General features: G+C 46.2%; 1 protein-coding gene across 1 annotated transcript in view; it reads left to right on the top strand.

Annotated features, from left to right (window-relative positions):
* The window catches only part of LOC135515402 (voltage-gated potassium channel subunit beta-3-like), a 49,038-nt gene that overhangs the window by 11,817 nt on the left and 19,946 nt on the right, over positions 1-17,275 (top strand). Inside the window, exon 6 of the mRNA XM_064939078.1 lies at positions 3,117-3,202. Coding sequence (XP_064795150.1) covers positions 3,117-3,202 — 86 coding nt within the window. The remainder of the gene's footprint in view (positions 1-3,116; positions 3,203-17,275) is intronic.

Genomic DNA, 17,275 nt, shown 5'->3' with positions numbered 1-17,275 from the left:
ACTGGCAGGACAGTAGAGATAAGACTGGCAGGACAGTAGAGATAAGACTGACAGGACATTAGAGATAAGACTGGCAGGACATTAGAGATAAGACTGGCAGGACATTAGAGATAAGACTGGCAGGACATTAGAGATAAGACTGGCAGGACAGTAGAGATAAGACTGACAGGACAGTAGATATAAGACTGACAGGACAGTAGAGATAGGACTGACAGGACAGTAGAGATAAGACTGACAGGACAGTAGAGATAAGACTGGCAGGACAGTAGAGATAAGACTGGCAGGACATTAGAGATAAGACTGGCAGGACATTAGAGATAAGACTGGCAGGACAGTAGAGATAAGACTGGCAGGACAGTAGACAAGACTGACAGGACAGTAGAGATAAGACTGGCAGGACATTAGAGATAAGACTGGCAGGACATTAGAGATAAGACTGACAGGACATTAGAGATAAGACTGGCAGGACAGTAGAGATAAGACTGACAGGACAGTAGAGATAAGACTGGCAGGACAGTAGAGATAAGACTGGCAGGACATTAGAGATAAGACTGGCAGGACAGTAGAGATAAGACTGGCAGGACAGTAGAGATAAGACTGACAGGACAGTAGAGATAAGACTGGCAGGACATTAGAGATAAGACTGGCAGGACATTAGAGATAAGACTGACAGGACATTAGAGATAAGACTGGCAGGACAGTAGAGATAAGACTGACAGGACAGTAGAGATAAGACTGGCAGGACAGTAGAGATAAGACTGACAGGACAGTAGAGATAAGACTGACAGGACAGTAGAGATAAGACTGGCAGGACATTAGAGATAAGACTGGCAGGACATTAGAGATAAGACTGACAGGACAGTAGAGATAAGACTGACAGGACAGTAGAGATAAGACTGGCAGGACATTGGAGATAAGACTGGCAGGACAGTAGAGATAAGACTGACAGGACAGTAGAGATAAGACTGACAGGACAGTAGAGATAAGACTGGCAGGACAGTAGAGATAAGACTGCCAGGACATTAGAGATAAGACTGGCAGGACAGTAGAGATAAGACTGACAGGACAGTAGAGATAAGACTGGCAGGACATTAGAGATAAGACTGGCAGGACAGTAGAGATAAGACTGACAGGACAGTAGAGATAAGACTGGCAGGACAGTAGAGATAAGACTGACAGGACAGTAGATATAAGACTGACAGGACAGTAGAGATAGGACTGACAGGACAGTAGAGATAAGACTGACAGGACAGTAGAGATAAGACTGGCAGGACAGTAGAGATAAGACTGGCAGGACATTAGAGATAAGACTGGCAGGACATTAGAGATAAGACTGGCAGGACAGTAGAGATAAGACTGGCAGGACAGTAGAGATAAGACTGACAGGACAGTAGAGATAAGACTGGCAGGACATTAGAGATAAGACTGGCAGGACATTAGAGATAAGACTGACAGGACATTAGAGATAAGACTGGCAGGACAGTAGAGATAAGACTGACAGGACAGTAGAGATAAGACTGGCAGGACAGTAGAGATAAGACTGACAGGACAGTAGAGATAAGACTGACAGGACAGTAGAGATAAGACTGGCAGGACATTAGAGATAAGACTGGCAGGACATTAGAGATAAGACTGACAGGACAGTAGAGATAAGACTGACAGGACAGTAGAGATAAGACTGGCAGGACATTGGAGATAAGACTGGCAGGACAGTAGAGATAAGACTGACAGGACAGTAGAGATAAGACTGACAGGACAGTAGAGATAAGACTGGCAGGACAGTAGAGATAAGACTGCCAGGACATTAGAGATAAGACTGGCAGGACAGTAGAGATAAGACTGACAGGACAGTAGAGATAAGACTGGCAGGACATTAGAGATAAGACTGGCAGGACAGTAGAGATAAGACTGACAGGACAGTAGAGATAAGACTGGCAGGACAGTAGAGATAAGACTGACAGGACAGTAGAGATAATACTGTCAGGACAGTAGAGATAAGACTGACAGGACAGTTGAGGCAAGACTGACAGGACAGTAGATATAAGACTGACAGGACAGTAGAGATAGGACTGACAGGACAGTAGAGAGAAGACTGGCAGGACAGTAGAGATAAGACTGACAGGAGAGTAGAGATAAGACTGGCAGGAGAGTAGAGATAAGACTGGCAGGACAGTAGAGATAAGACTGGCAGGACAGTAGGGATAAGACTGGCAGGAGAGTAGAGATAAGACTGACAGGACAGTAGAGAGAAGACAGGCAGGACAGTAGAGATAAGACTGGCAGGACAGTAGAGATAATACTGGCAGGACAGTAGAGATAAGACTGGCAGGACAGTAGAGATAAGACTGGCAGGACATTAGAGATAAGACTGGCAGGAGAGTAGAGATAAGACTGGCAGGACAGTAGAGATAAGACTGGCAGGACAGTAGAGATAAGACTGGCAGGACAGTAGAGATAAGACTGGCAGGACATTAGAGATGAGACTGACAGGAGAGTAGAGATAAGACTGACAGGACAGTAGAAACAAGACTGGCAGGACAGTACAGATAAAACTGACAGGAGAGTAGAGAAGAGACTGACAGGGCAGTAGAGACGAGACTGACAGGACAATAGAAACGAGAGCAGAGACAAGACTGCCAAGACAGTAGAGACAAGACTGCCAGGACAGTAGAGACGAGACTGACAGACAGCAGAGACGAGACTGACAGGACAGTAGAGACGGGACTGACAGGACAGTAGAGACGGGACTGACAGAACAGTAGAGACGGGACTGACAGAACAGCATAGACAAGACTGAAAGGGCAGTAGAGACGGGACTGAAAGGGCAGTAGAGACGAGACTGACAGGACAGTAGAGACGGGACTGAAAGGGCAGTAGAGACGAGACTGAAAGGGCAGTAGAGACGGGACTGAAAGGGCAGTAGAGACTGACAGGACAGTGGAGATTAGTTTGGGTGGTCTATCCCTGTGTGTTGTTGTAGAATTTGTGAGGTCTAACCCTGTGTGTGTTGTAGAGGATGTGAGGTCTAACTGCGTGTGTGTGTGTGTGTGTGTGTGTGTGTGTGTGTGTGTGTGTGTGTGTGTGTGTGTGTGTGTGTGTGTGTGTGTGTGTTGTAGAGGTGGTGAGGGCGATGACGTTTGTGATCAACCATGGCATGGCCATGTACTGGGGCACGTCACGATGGAGCGCAATGGAGATCATGGTGAGGATAACCTTTAACCCCTAATCCCTTCACCATCTAACCTGACTTTAGTCCTAACCCTAATCCATCCCATTGTTTCAGATTGTGGGAGTGAATCATGTAATGTGGCAGAGTATATTGACTCCTTTCTCAACCCCTTATCTCAGAAGCACCCCAGCTATGTAAAGGATGCCTATTGCATTTGTTAGTTTGTAGACTCGCTATACACTAATATCGACACTCAACTAGGACTTCGGACAGTTTCCAAAAATACAAATAGATCAGATGAGGCCATCCCTTCTCTCTTAAAACTTGGACTAATGCGTGATGACTTTGAATTTGATTCTAAACACTACCTACAAATGTCATTTACATGGCAGATTGGAAACAGACGGTCTTCCCCAAGCGCAAAAACCTCCATCCATATATAAGCGTTATTTGTAAGATATCTTTGGGTTTTGGTGCCAAGCGGTGGGGGAGTTTGTAAACTTTATAAATGCACTGCTCAAAAAAATAAAGGGAACACTTAACAACACAATGTAACTCCAAGTCAATCACACTTCTGTGAAATCAAACTGTCCACTTAGGAAGCAACACTGATTGACAATAAATGTCACATGCTGTTGTGCAAATGGAATAGACAACAGGTAGAAATTATAGGCAATTAGCAAGACACCCCCAATAAAGGAGTGGTTCTGCAGGTGGGGACCACAGACCACTTCTCAGTTCCTATGCTTCCTGGCTGATGTTTTGGTCACTTTTGAATGCTGGCGGTGCTTTCACTCTAGTGGTAGCATGAGACGGAGTCTACAACCCACACAAGTGGCTCAGGTAGTGCAGCTCATCCAGGATGGCACATCAATATGAGCTGTGGCAAGAAGGTTTGCTGTGTCTGTCAGTGTAGTGTCCAGAGCATGGAGGCGCTACCAGGAGACAGGCCAGTACATCAGGAGACGTGGAGGAGGCCGTAGGAGGGCAACAACCCAGCAGCAGGACCGCTACCTCCGCCTTTGTGAAAGGAGGAGCACTGCCAGAGCGCTGCAAAATGACCTCCTGCAGGCCACAAATGTGCATGTGTCTGCTCAAACGGTCAGAAACCGACTCCATGAGGGTGGTATGAGGGCCCGACGTCCAAAGGTGGGGGTTGTGCTTACAGGCCAACACCGTGCAGGACGTTTGGTATTTGCCAGAGAACACCTAGATTGGCAAATTCGCAGACGTGACCGAGTCTGGAGACGCCGTGGAGAACGTTCTGCTGCCTGCAACATCCTCCAGCATGACTGGTTTGGCGGTGGATCAGTCATGGTGTGGGGTGGCATTTCTTTGGCCCTTCATGTGCTCGCCAGAGGTAGCCTGACTGCCATTAGGTACCGAGATGAGATCCTCAGACCCCTTGTGAGACCATATGCTGGTGCGGTTGGCCCTGGGTTTCTCCTAATGCAAGACAATGCTAGACCTCATGTGGCTGGAGTGTGTCAGCAGTTCCTGCAAGAGGAAGGCATTGATGCTATGGACTGGCCCACCTGTTCCCCAGACCTGAACCCAATTGAGCAAATCTGGGACATCATGTCTCGCTCCATCCACCAACGCCACGTTACACCACAGACTGTCCAGGAGTTGGCGGATGCTTTAGTCCAGGTCTGGGAGGAGATCCCTCAGGAGACCATCCGCCACCTCATCAGGAGCATGCCCAGGCGTTGTAGGGAGGTCATACAGGCACGTGGAGGCCACACACACTACTGAGCCTCATTTTGACTTGTTTTAAGGACATTACATCAAAGTTGGATCAGCCTGTAGTGTGGTTTTCCACTTTAATTTTGAGTGTGACTCCAAATCCAGACCTCCATGGGTTGATAAATTTGATTTCCATTGATAATTGATTTCCACATTCAACTATGTAAAGAAAAAAATATTTAATAAGAATATTTCATTCATTCAGATCTAGGATGTGTTATTTTAGTGTTCCCTTTATTTTTTTGAGAAGTGTATTTTGAATGGACATCACCCCTCGATTACAGGGATGGGGAGTAACAGATTACATGTAAGGGATTACAAAACACCTGAAACTGTTATCCGTTACGTTACCAGCAAACATATTGTAATCAGATTACAGATACTTTAGAAAAACTAGATAATTACTTCTTGGATTACTTTGATGATTACTTCTTGGATTACTTTTGTATTCAGAAAGGATGTTTATGAAAAACTTTTCTCAACGACATTCAAATCAGCATTGAAAAAAGGCGCAAGTTTAAATTTGTCTGACCATAAGTCAGAGACCACTATGATGACACACCAAATGTGTTTGATGGATCGAGGGAAAAGAGCAGGAATAGGCCTTTGTAGGCTCCAGTCCAAGCTACTGTATGTCTTCCAATTGTGCGACTGCTGTTGGCATCCAAAGATGATCCAACTTGAATAAACGCTTGGAGGTAATGACGACAGCAGTGGTGTCGTCTACGGCGATACGGTATCACTTACTATCGATATCTACATAGCGCATTGATGTGAATCACACTGCTGCTATCTGATTTAGCTATTCACGCCTTACGGATTGTGGATGGATGTTCACAAATCTAAATGTGTATTTGAACCCAAAAATTGTTGAATTCAAGAAGTTTAAGCTGCCTATCAATCATTGTTTTTGAAACCAGTGGACAGCCAGTGAAAAATGCGCTCTTGCAACAGCTAATTAGTCTGGATCCCAGACGATGGAATAAAATTGGGTTTTTTATTGCACAATCTAATTTATTCTGATTATTTTTTTAATCCGTAGGCCTAATGGACACATGCTCAAACTCATACACGTTTAATAGACTTAAAGGGGCAATCATCAAATCAAATCTAATGTATTTATACAGCCCTTCGTACATCAGCTTATATCTCAAAGTGCTGTACAGAAACCCAATCTGTAGTTGCTACATCCATTTTTGGATGGATATATATATATATATATATATATATATATATATATATATATATATATATATATATATATATATATATATATATATCCATTGAAGTATATAATTTATACATGTTAATCTGTCACACTCTATGACAACCTAAACTATAAGCTTGTTTTTCTCCAATGTTTGTAAACATTGTAATAGCCTCAAAGCATAGTTAAAACAATCATTAGGATATCAAGCAACCATAGCTCTGTCTATTCATTTGAGAGGGTGGTTACATTTCTCCAGGCCCATCCCTCTGCTTTTTACCAAAACAGAGGCGGGGAATCCGTTTTGTTATTGTTTCATCTGTGGATTTGCCCTTTAAATGATTTATAATATATACATTATTAAACAGCTATCAAGACATCATCAACAAAATGGTAAACAATAGGCCAAAAGCAAATACAGCATATAGCATTAATTTTTCACATGTAAATAGCATTTCATTTTTTAAATGTAATCTTTATTTAACTAGGCAAGTCAGTTAGGAACAAATTCTTATTTAATCCTTACCCTACCGAAGAACAGTGGGTTAAAAACTTAATGTGTTCGGGTCCTTTTTTCAGAATTTCCGCCTGACTGACGTGCCCAAAGTAAACTGCCTGTTACTCAGGCCCAGAAGCCAGGATATGCATAGAACTGGTACCGTTGGATAGAACAACTTTAGAAATGTTAAAATAATAGTTGCGACTATAACACAATAGATATGGTAGGAAAAAAACTAAGAAAAAACATCCAGACAATTTTTTTTTTGAGAGCCCATGCTCTTACAGTAGAAAGCTTAGGGGCATATGCAATTCCAGCTCCCAGATTACAATTCCTATGGCTTCTACTAGGTGTCAGCAGTCTTTGTTCAAGGTTTCAGGCCTTTAACTGGTATAACGAATAAGAAATATGAGTTTTAGTACAATGACACAATCATCAAATCATCAAATATCCATCATTTTTAAGATTATTTTTTTGAATTGCGGAAGATGTCCCGCTAGCGGGACGCCTATCCCACAGAGGATTTATTAATTTTAAGGCATTAGAAGAAGACAAAAATTTATGTTAACAATTGAATGACATCTATTGCAGATTTACATAGCTGGCCATGTATGGATGTTTCATTTTAACTTATGCGTTAGTTATGTAGGCTTCTTCAAACCCATCGCTTTCTACTGCGTAAAATAATACTATTAAATGATATATTTACATTTAAAACCAAGGTCTATCAGAATTACAGTCACCTTGATCTTCAAGAATAGGACTTGGAAGTATGGATTATAGATTATAGATTATAGATAGATCAGCCAAATTATTTTACCTGAGCTTAACGCTAAAGCTAAGGACTTATTAGCCAGACCTACTCTGTTGTTTATGGTTTTGTTGTCATGGAAGACTGATTGGGCTCATTAATTTGAGTTGAAAAATAAATTCATGGAATGGGGTGGCAGGTAGCCTAGTGGTTAGAGTGTAGGGGCGGCAGGTAGCCTAGTGGTTAGAGTGTAGGGGCGGCAGGTAGCCTAGTGGTTAGAGTGTAGGGGCGGCAGGTAGCCTAGTGGTTAGAGTGTAGGGGTGGCAGGTAGCCTAGTGGTTAGAGTGTAGGGGTGGCAGGTAGCCTAGTGGTTAGAGCATTGAGCAAGTAGCCAAAAGGTTGCTGAATCAAATGCCCAAGCTGACAAGGTAAAAATGTGTTGTTCTGCCCCTGAACAAGGCAAACACGTTAAGAGGAAAGTAATCTAAAACTAAAGAAATATAATCAGATGACGTTACTGAGTTTGGGCAATCCAAAAGTTACGTTATTTGGACAGGTAACCAGTAACTGTAACGGATTACATTTAGAAAGTAACCTACCCAACACTGAGTACAATTTACAAACTCATTAGATTGAATTTCTTGATACCAAGTTTTTAGGATGCAAGGCCATAATGATAGAAACCTCTTGGGAACTAGAGTATATTTCTAACCGACAGACAAACATGCATAGTTATCATCATAAACACACTTATAGGTGTCTTAAGTCTCAACGTATAAGATTTAACTTCATTAGCTTACTTGTTATTGCTTGGTATTCCGGATGACTGACGTGCCTGTTACTCAGGCACAGAGGCTAGGATATGCATATACTTGGTAGCATTGGATAGAAAACACTGAAGTTTCTCAAACTGTTAAAATAATGTCTGTGAGTATAACAGAACTGATATGGCAGGCAAAAACCAGAAGAAAATTCATCCTGATTTTTTTAAATATTTTTTTTATGTCACAGGCCTTTTTGAAATCTGACAACACGGTTGGATTATCAATAAGCTTTTAAATGATGTATGACAATTGTATTTTCATGAATGTTTAATATTAACATTTTTGTATTTTGAATTTCGTGCTCTGTAATTTCACCGGATGTTGTCGTAGGTGTCCCGCGAGCAGTTCATGCACCAAAACAGGTTTTAACAGAATTTGTACGAATATGAAGGTAAACAAATACTCTTTAAAGCACTCAGACATAGGGGCTACACCAATAGATCTCCACTCACAGTCAAAGCAGAGGTAACGATGGACCTAGAGAGTGGGGAACCTCCTAGCCAGTCCAGTGAGTAATGAGGGATCTGGAGCTTGGGGAACCTCCTAGCCAGTCCAGTGAGTAATGAGGGATCTGGAGCATGGGGAACCTCCTAGCCAGTCCAGTGAGTAATGAGGGATCTGGAGCATGGGGAACCTCCCAGCCAGTGCAATGAGTAAAGAGGTAAAGGGGGAACCTCCTAGCCAGTGCAATGAGTAAAGAGGTGATGATGCACCTGGAGAGTGGGAAACCTCCTAGCCAGTACAATGAGTAAAGAGGTAAAGGGGGAACCTCCTAGCCAGACCAATGAGTAAAGAGGTAATGATGGACCTGGAGCATGGGGAACCTCCTAGCTAGTTCAATGAGTAAAGAGGTAAAGGGGGAACCTCCTAGCCAGTCCAATGAGTAAAGAGGTAATGATGGACCTGGAGCATGGGGAACCTCCTAGCCAGTTCAATGAGTAAAGAGGTAATGATGCACCTGGAGCGTGGGAAACCTCATGGCCAGTCCAATGAGTAAAGAGGTGATGATGCACCTGGAGGTAAAGGGGGGAACCTCCTAGCCAGTCCAATGAGTAAAGAGGTAATGATGCACCTGGAGCGTGGGGAACCTTCTAGCCAGTCCAGTGAGTAATGAGGGATCTGGAGCATGGGGAACCTCCCAGCCAGTCCAATGAGTAAAGAGGTAAAGAGTAACCTGGAGTGTGGAGAATCTCCTAGCCAGTCCAATGAGTAAAGAGGTAACGAGTGACCTGGAGCGTGGGGAACCTCCTAGCCAGTCCAGTGAGTAATGAGGAATCTGGAGCGTGGGAAACCTCCTAGACAGTCCAATGAGTAAAGAGGGACCTGGAGTGTAGGAAACCTCCTAGTCAGTCCAATGAGTAAAGAGGTAAAGAGTGACCTGGAGCGTGGAGAACCTCCTTGCAAGTCCAATGAGTAAAGAGGTAAAGGGGGTAACCTCCTAGCCAGTCCAATGAGTAAAGAGGTAATGATGCACCTGGAGCATGGGGAACCTCCTAGACTGTCCAATGAGTAAAGAGGAACCTGGAGCATGGGGAACCTTCTAGTCAGTCCAATGAGTAACGAGGGACCTGGAGCATGGGGAACCTCCTAGTCAGTCCAATGAATAAAGAGGTCAAGGGGGTAACCTCCTAGCCAGGCCAATGAGTAACGAGGGACCTGGAGCTTGGGGAACCTCCTAGTCAGTCCAATGAGTAAAGAGGTTAAGGGGGTAACCTCCTAGCCAGGCCAATGCGTAAAGAGGTAATGATATGCACCTGGAGCATGGGGAACCTTCTAGCCAGTCCAATGAGTAAAGAGGTAACGAGTGACCTGGAGTGTGGAGAACCTCCTAGCCAGTCCCATGAGTAAAGAGGTAACGAGTGACCTGGAGCATGGGGAACCTCCTAGTCAGTCCAATGAGTAATGAGGGACCTGGAGCGTGGGGAACCTCCTAGTCAGTCCAATTGAGTAAAGAGGTAAAGGGGGTAACCTCCTAGCCAGGCCAATGCGTAAAGAGGTAATGATGCACCTGGAGCATGGGGAACCTTCTCGCCAGTCCAACACTTCCGGGTTGGAGCGAGCGGTCGCATCTACACTTCGGTCCGCATCTACACTTCGGTCCGCAGGTAGTATAACTTTTCATTACATTTCATTATAGTACAACGGTTTGATTTGTCTAATCTTAGCAATTTCGTCCTAAAAGTCGTCCTAACGTAGTCTACACTGCTATCTGCCCAGCAGCTAGCTAACGTCCACCAGCACTGTAGAAACTATTACACTCAACTGAACGACTTGATTAGTGTAGTGTTAGCTAGCTACATAGTTGTCTTTGCTGTCTTCGTATCCAAGATAATTGTGTAGCTTAGAGTGTGTAGACTTAGAGTGATTATCTTAATTTACCGAGGTTAGCTAGCCAGCTATCTGTCGTCCTTAACGTAGGAGATACTGCTAGCTAGCTAGCCAACAGCTAGCCTACCTCTACCGAATAGAACTTCAACAACCCGGTCAACATTCCGCTTCGCTCCACAGGTAGTATCACATTTTCATTTCACTTCATTACAGTACAACGGTTTGATTTGTTTGATCGTAGCTAGCTAGCTACATAGCCGTCTTTGTCTCAAAGACAATTGTGTAGTCTAGAGCGATTTTCTAGGTTAGCTAGCCAGCTATTGTTGTTCTTTTAACGTAACGTAACGTAATCAACACTGCTAGCTAGCCAACTAGCCTCCGAATAGCAGCACTGTAGAAACTATTACACTCAACGGAACGACTTGATTAGTGTAGTGTCAACAACGCAGCCACTGCCAGCTAGCCTACAAAGTCAACAACACAGCCACTGCCAGCTAGCCTACTCCAGCAGTACTGTATCATTTCAATCATTTTAGTCAATAAGAGTCTTGCTACGTAAGCTTAACTTTCTGAACATTGGAGACGTGTAGTCCACTTGTCATTCCAATCTCCTTTGCATTAGCGTAGCCTCTTCTGTAGCCTGTCAACTATGTGTCTATCTATCCCTGTTCTCTCCTCTCTGCACAGACCATACAAACGCTCCACACCGCGTGGCCGCGGCCACCCTAATCTGGTGGTCCCAGCGCGCACGACCCACGTGGAGTTCCAGGTCTCCGGTAGCCTCTGGAACTGCCGATCTGCGGCCAACAAGGCAGAGTTCATCTCAGCCTATGCCTCCCTCCAGTCCCTCGACTTCTTGGCACTGACGGAAACATGGATCACCACAGATAACACTGCTACTCTTACTGCTCTCTCTTCGTCCGCCCACGTGTTCTCGCACACCCCGAGAGCTTCTGGTCAGCGGGGTGGTGGCACCGGGATCCTCATCTCTCCCAAGTGGTCATTCTCTCTTTCTCCCATTACCCATCTGTCTATCGCCTCCTTTGAATTCCATGCTGTCACAGTTACCAGCCCTTTCAAGCTTAACATCCTTATCATTTATCGCCCTCCAGGTTCCCTCGGAGAGTTCATCAAAGAGCTTGATGCCTTGATAAGCTCCTTTCCTGAGGACGGCTCAACTCTCACAGTCCTGGGCGACTTTAACCTCCCCACGTCTACCTTTGACTCATTCCTCTCTGCCTCCTTCTTTCCACTCCTCTCCTCTTTTGACCTCACCCTCTCACCTTCCCCCCCTACTCACAAAGCAGGCAATACGTTCAACCTCATCTTTACTAGATGCTGTTCTTCCACTAACCTCATTGCAACTCCCCTCCAAGTCTCTGACCACTACCTTGTATCCTTTTCCCTCTCGCTCTCATCCAACACTTCCCACACTGCCCCTACTCGGATGGTATCGCGCCGTCCCAACCTTCGCGCTCTCTCCCCCGCTACTCTCTCCTCTTCCATCCTATCATCTCTTCCCTCTGCTCAAACCTTCTCCAACCTATCTCCTGATTCTGCCTCTTCAACCCTCCTCTCTTCCCTTTCTGCATCCTTTGACTCTCTATGTCCCCTATTCTCCAGGCCGGCTCGGTCCTCCCCTCCCGCTCCGTGGCTCGACGACTCATTGCGAGCTCACAGAACAGGGCTCCGGGCAGCCGAGCGGAAATGGAGGAAAACTCGCCTCCCTGCGGACCTGGCATCCTTTCACTCCCTCCTCTCTACATTTTCCTCCTCTGTCTCTGCTGCTAAAGCCACTTTCTACCACTCTAAATTCCAAGCATCTGCCTCTAACCCTAGGAAGCTCTTTGCCACCTTCTCCTCCCTCCTGAATCCTCCTCCCCTCCCCCCTCCTCCCTCTCTGCAGATGACTTCGTCAACCATTTTGAAAAGAAGGTCGACGACATCCGATCCTCGTTTGCTAAGTCAAACGACACCGCTGGTTCTGCTCACACTGCCCTACCCTGTGCTCTGACCTCTTTCTCCCCTCTCTCTCCAGATGAAATCTCGCTTCTTGTGACGGCCGGCCGCCCAACAACCTGCCCGCTTGACCCTATCCCCTCCTCTCTTCTCCAGACCATTTCCGGAGACCTTCTCCCTTACCTCACCTCGCTCATCAACTCATCCCTGACCGCTGGCTACGTCCCTTCCGTCTTCAAGAGAGCGAGAGTTGCACCCCTTCTGAAAAAACCTACACTCGATCCCTCCGATGTCAACAACTACAGACCAGTATCCCTTCTTTCTTTTCTCTCCAAAACTCTTGAACGTGCTGTCCTTGGCCAGCTCTCCCGCTATCTCTCTCAGAATGACCTTCTTCATCCAAATCAGTCAGGTTTCAAGACTAGTCATTCAACTGAGACTGCTCTTCTCTGTATCACGGAGGCGCTCCGCACTGCTAAAGCTAACTCTCTCTCCTCTGCTCTCATCCTTCTAGACCTATCGGCTGCCTTCAATACTGTGAACCATCAGATCCTCCTCTCCACCCTCTCCGAGTTGGGCATCTCCGGCACGGCCCACGCTTGGATTGCGTCCTACCTGACAGGTCGCTCCTACCAGGTGGCGTGGCGAGAATCTGTCTCCTCACCACGCGCTCTCACCACTGGTGTCCCCCAGGGCTCTGTTCTAGGCCCTCTCCTATTCTCGCTATACACCAAGTCACTTGGCTCTGTCATAACCTCACATGGTCTCTCCTATCATTGCTATGCAGACGACACACAATTAATCTTCTCCTTTCCCCCTTCTGATGACCAGGTGGCGAATCGCATCTCTGCATGTCTGGCAGACATATCAGTGTGGATGACGGATCACCACCTCAAGCTGAACCTCGGCAAGACGGAGCTGCTCTTCCTCCCGGGGAAGGACTGCCCGTTCCATGATCTCGCCATCACGGTTGACAACTCCATTGTGTCCTCCTCCCAGAGCGCTAAGAACCTTGGTGTGATCCTGGACAACACCCTGTCGTTCTCAACTAACATCAAGGCGGTGGCCCGTTCCTGTAGGTTCATGCTCTACAACATCCGCAGAGTATGACCCTGCCTCACACAGGAAGCGGCGCAGGTCCTAATCCAGGCACTTGTCATCTCCCGTCTGGATTACTGCAACTCGCTGTTGGCGGGGCTCCCTGCCTGTGCCATTAAACCCCTACAACTCATCCAGAACGCCGCAGCCCGTCTGGTGTTCAACCTTCCCAAGTTCTCTCACGTCACCCCGCTCCTCCGCTCTCTCCACTGGCTTCCAGTTGAAGCTCGCATCCGCTACAAGACCATGGTGCTTGCCTACGGAGCTGTGAGTGGAACGGCACCGCAGTACCTCCAGGCTCTTATCAGGCCCTACACCCAAACAAGGGCACTGCGTTCATCCACCTCTGGCCTGCTCGCCTCCCTACCACTGAGGAAGTACAGTTCCCGCTCAGCCCAGTCAAAACTGTTCGCTGCTCTGGCCCCCCAATGGTGGAACAAACTCCCTCACGACGCCAGGACAGCGGAGTCAATCACCACCTTCCGGAGACACCTGAAACCCCACCTCTTTAAGGAATACCTAGGATAGGATAAAGTAATCCTTCTCACCCCCCCTTAAATGATTTAGATGCACTATTGTAAAGTGGCTGTTCCACTGGATGTCATAAGGTGAATTCACCAATTTGTAAGTCGCTCTGGATAAGAGCGTCTGCCAAATGACTTCAATGTAATGTAAATGTAAATGAGTAAAGAGGTACCTGGAGTGTAGGAAACCTCCTAGTCAGTCCAATGAGTAACGAGGGACCTGGAGCATGGGGAACCTCCTAGCAGTCCAATGAGTAAAGAGGTAAAGGGGGTAACCTCCTAGCCAGTCCAGTGAGTAATGAGGTGATGATGCACCTGGAGCATGGGGAAGCTCCTAGCCAGTCCAATGAGTAATGAGGGACCTGGAGCATGGGGAACCTCCTAGCCAGTCCAATGAGTAAAGAGGTAAAGGGGGTAACCTCCTAGCCAGTCCAGTGAGTAATGAGGTGATGATGCACCTGGAGCATGGGGAAGCTCCTAGCCAGTCCAATGAGTACAGAGGGTTCTGGATCATGGGGAACCTCCTAGCAGTCCAATGAGTACAGAGGGTCCTGGATCATGGGAACCTCCTAGTCAGTCCAATGACTAAATAGGTACCTGGAGCATGGGGAACCTCCTAGCAGTCCAATGAGTACAGAGGGTTCTGGATCATGGGGAACCTCCTAGCAGTACAATGAGTACAGAGGGTCCTGGATCATGGGAACCTCCTAGCAGTCCAATGAGTACAGAGGGTTCTGGATCATGGGGAACCTCCTAGCAGTCCAATGAGTAAAGAGGGTTCTGGATCATGGGGAACCTCCTAGCAGTCCAATGAGTAAAGAGGGTCCTGGATCATGGGGAACCTCCTAGCAGTCCAATGAGTAAAGAGGGTTCTGGATCATGGGGAACCTCCTAGCAGTCCAATGAGTAAAGAGGGTCCTGGATCATGGGGAACCTCCTAGCAGTCCAATGAGTACAGAGGGTCCTGGATCATGGGAACCTCCTAGCAGTCCAATGAGTAAAGAGGGTTCTGGATCATGGGGAACCTCCTAGCAGTCCAATGAGTAAAGAGGGTTCTGGATCATGGGGAACCTCCTAGCAGTCCAATGAGTAAAGTAGTAAACAGGGACCTGTACCGCGGTGAAGCTCCTAGACTGTCCTTTGTGTAAAGAGGGTCCTGGAGTGTTGGGAACCTCCTGGCCAGTCCTATGAGTTGGACATTATTCCATTTGTGTCAAATTTTCAAAACCCTCAATGAAGCTTAACTCTATTGTTAAGAAGCATTTTAAGGAGACAGAATTGATTTTAACCATGGAAACAATACAAATTAATTTCAGCATTTAGGAGAAACAAGAACCTCAAAGATATTTTTTTATTTTTTATTTTACCTTTATTTAACCAGGCAAGTCAGTTAAGAACACATTCTTATTTTCAATGACGGCCTGGGAACAGTGGGTTAACTGCCTGTTCAGGGGCAGAACGACAGATTTGTACCTTGTCAGCTCGGGGGTTTGAACTCACAACCTTCCGGTTACTAGTCCAATGCTCTAACCACTAGGCTACCCTGCCCCTCACATATTGGTGAATGTTTCCTTGGGTAATGAGAAAGCGCAAGTTAACCCTCATTTTAGATATATCAAATACCTGAAAAATAAATATATGGGAATGGGGGCTCCGGTTTGGCAGAACTTCCAGCTGGTCCAAATCAAATCAAATCAAATCAAATCAAATTTTATTTGTCACATACACATGGTTAGCAGATGTTAATGCGAGTGTAGCGAAATGCTTGTGCTTCCAGTTCTGACAATGCAGTAATAACCAACAAGTAATCTAACTAACAATTCCAAAACGAATTTCTTATACACAGTGTAAGGGGATAAAGAATATGTACATAAAGATATGAATGAGTGATGGTGCAGAGCAGCATAGGCAAGATACAGTAGATGGTATCGAGTACAGTATATACATATGAGATGAGTATGTAAACAAAGTGGCATAGTTAAATTGGCTAGTGATACATGTATTACATAAGGATGCAGTAGATGATAGAGTACAGTATATACGTATACATATGAGATGAATAATGTAGGGTATGTAAACATTTTATTAGGTAGCATTGTTTAAGTGGCTAGTGATATATTTTACATAATTTCCCATCAATTCCCATTATTGAAGTGGCTGGAGTTGAGTCAGAGTGTTGGCAGCAGCCACTCAATGTTAGTGGTTGCTGTTTAACAGTCTGATGGCCTTGAGATAGAAGCTGTTTTTCAGTCTCTCGGTCCCAGCTTTGATGCACCTGTACTGACCTCGCCTTCTGGATGATAACGGGGTGAACAGGCAGTGGCTCGGGTGGTTGATGTCCTTGATGATCTTTATGGCCTTCCTGTAACATCGGGTGGTGTAGGTGTCCTGGAGGGCAGGTAGTTTGCCCCCGATGATGCGTTGTGCAGACCTCACTACCCTCTGGAGAGCCTTACGGTTGAGGGCGGAGCAGTTGCCGTACCAGGTGGTGATACAGCCCGACAGGATGCTCTCGATTGTGCATCTGTAGAAGTTTGTGAGTGCTTTTGGTGACAAGCCAAATTTCTTCAGCCTCCTGAGGTTGAAGAGGCGCTGCTGCGCCTTCTTCACGATGCTGTCTATGTGAGTGGACCAATTCAGTTTGTCTGTGATGTGTATGCCGAGGAACTTAAAACTTGCTACTCTCTCCACTACTGTTCCATCTCCTTAGTTTTGTTGACATTGAGTGTGAGGTTATTTTCCTGACACCACACTCCGAGGGCCCTCACCTCCTCCCTGTAGGCCGTCTCGTCGTTGTTGGTAATCAAGCCTACCACTGTTGTGTCGTCCGCAAACTTGATGATTGAGTTGGAGGTGTGTGTTGCCGCGCAGTCGTGGGTAAACAGGGAGTACAGGAGAGGGCTCAGAACGCACCCTTGTGGGGCCCCAGTGTTGAGGATCAGCGGGGCGGAGATGTTGTTGCCTACCCTCACCACCTGGGGGCGGCCCGTCAGGAAGTCCAGTACCCAGTTGCACAGGGCGGGGTCGAGACCCAGGGTCTCGAGCTTGATGACGAGCTTGGAGGGTACTATGGTGTTAAATGCCGAGCTGTAGTCGATGAACAGCATTCTCACATAGGTATTCCTCTTGTCCAGATGGGTTAGGGCAGTGTGCAGTGTGGTTGAGATTGC

Source organism: Oncorhynchus masou, chromosome 27 (genome assembly GCF_036934945.1).
Source record: "Oncorhynchus masou masou isolate Uvic2021 chromosome 27, UVic_Omas_1.1, whole genome shotgun sequence".
Classification (NCBI taxonomy): domain Eukaryota; kingdom Metazoa; phylum Chordata; class Actinopteri; order Salmoniformes; family Salmonidae; genus Oncorhynchus; species Oncorhynchus masou.
This window is presented reverse-complemented; position numbering and strand designations above follow the sequence as displayed.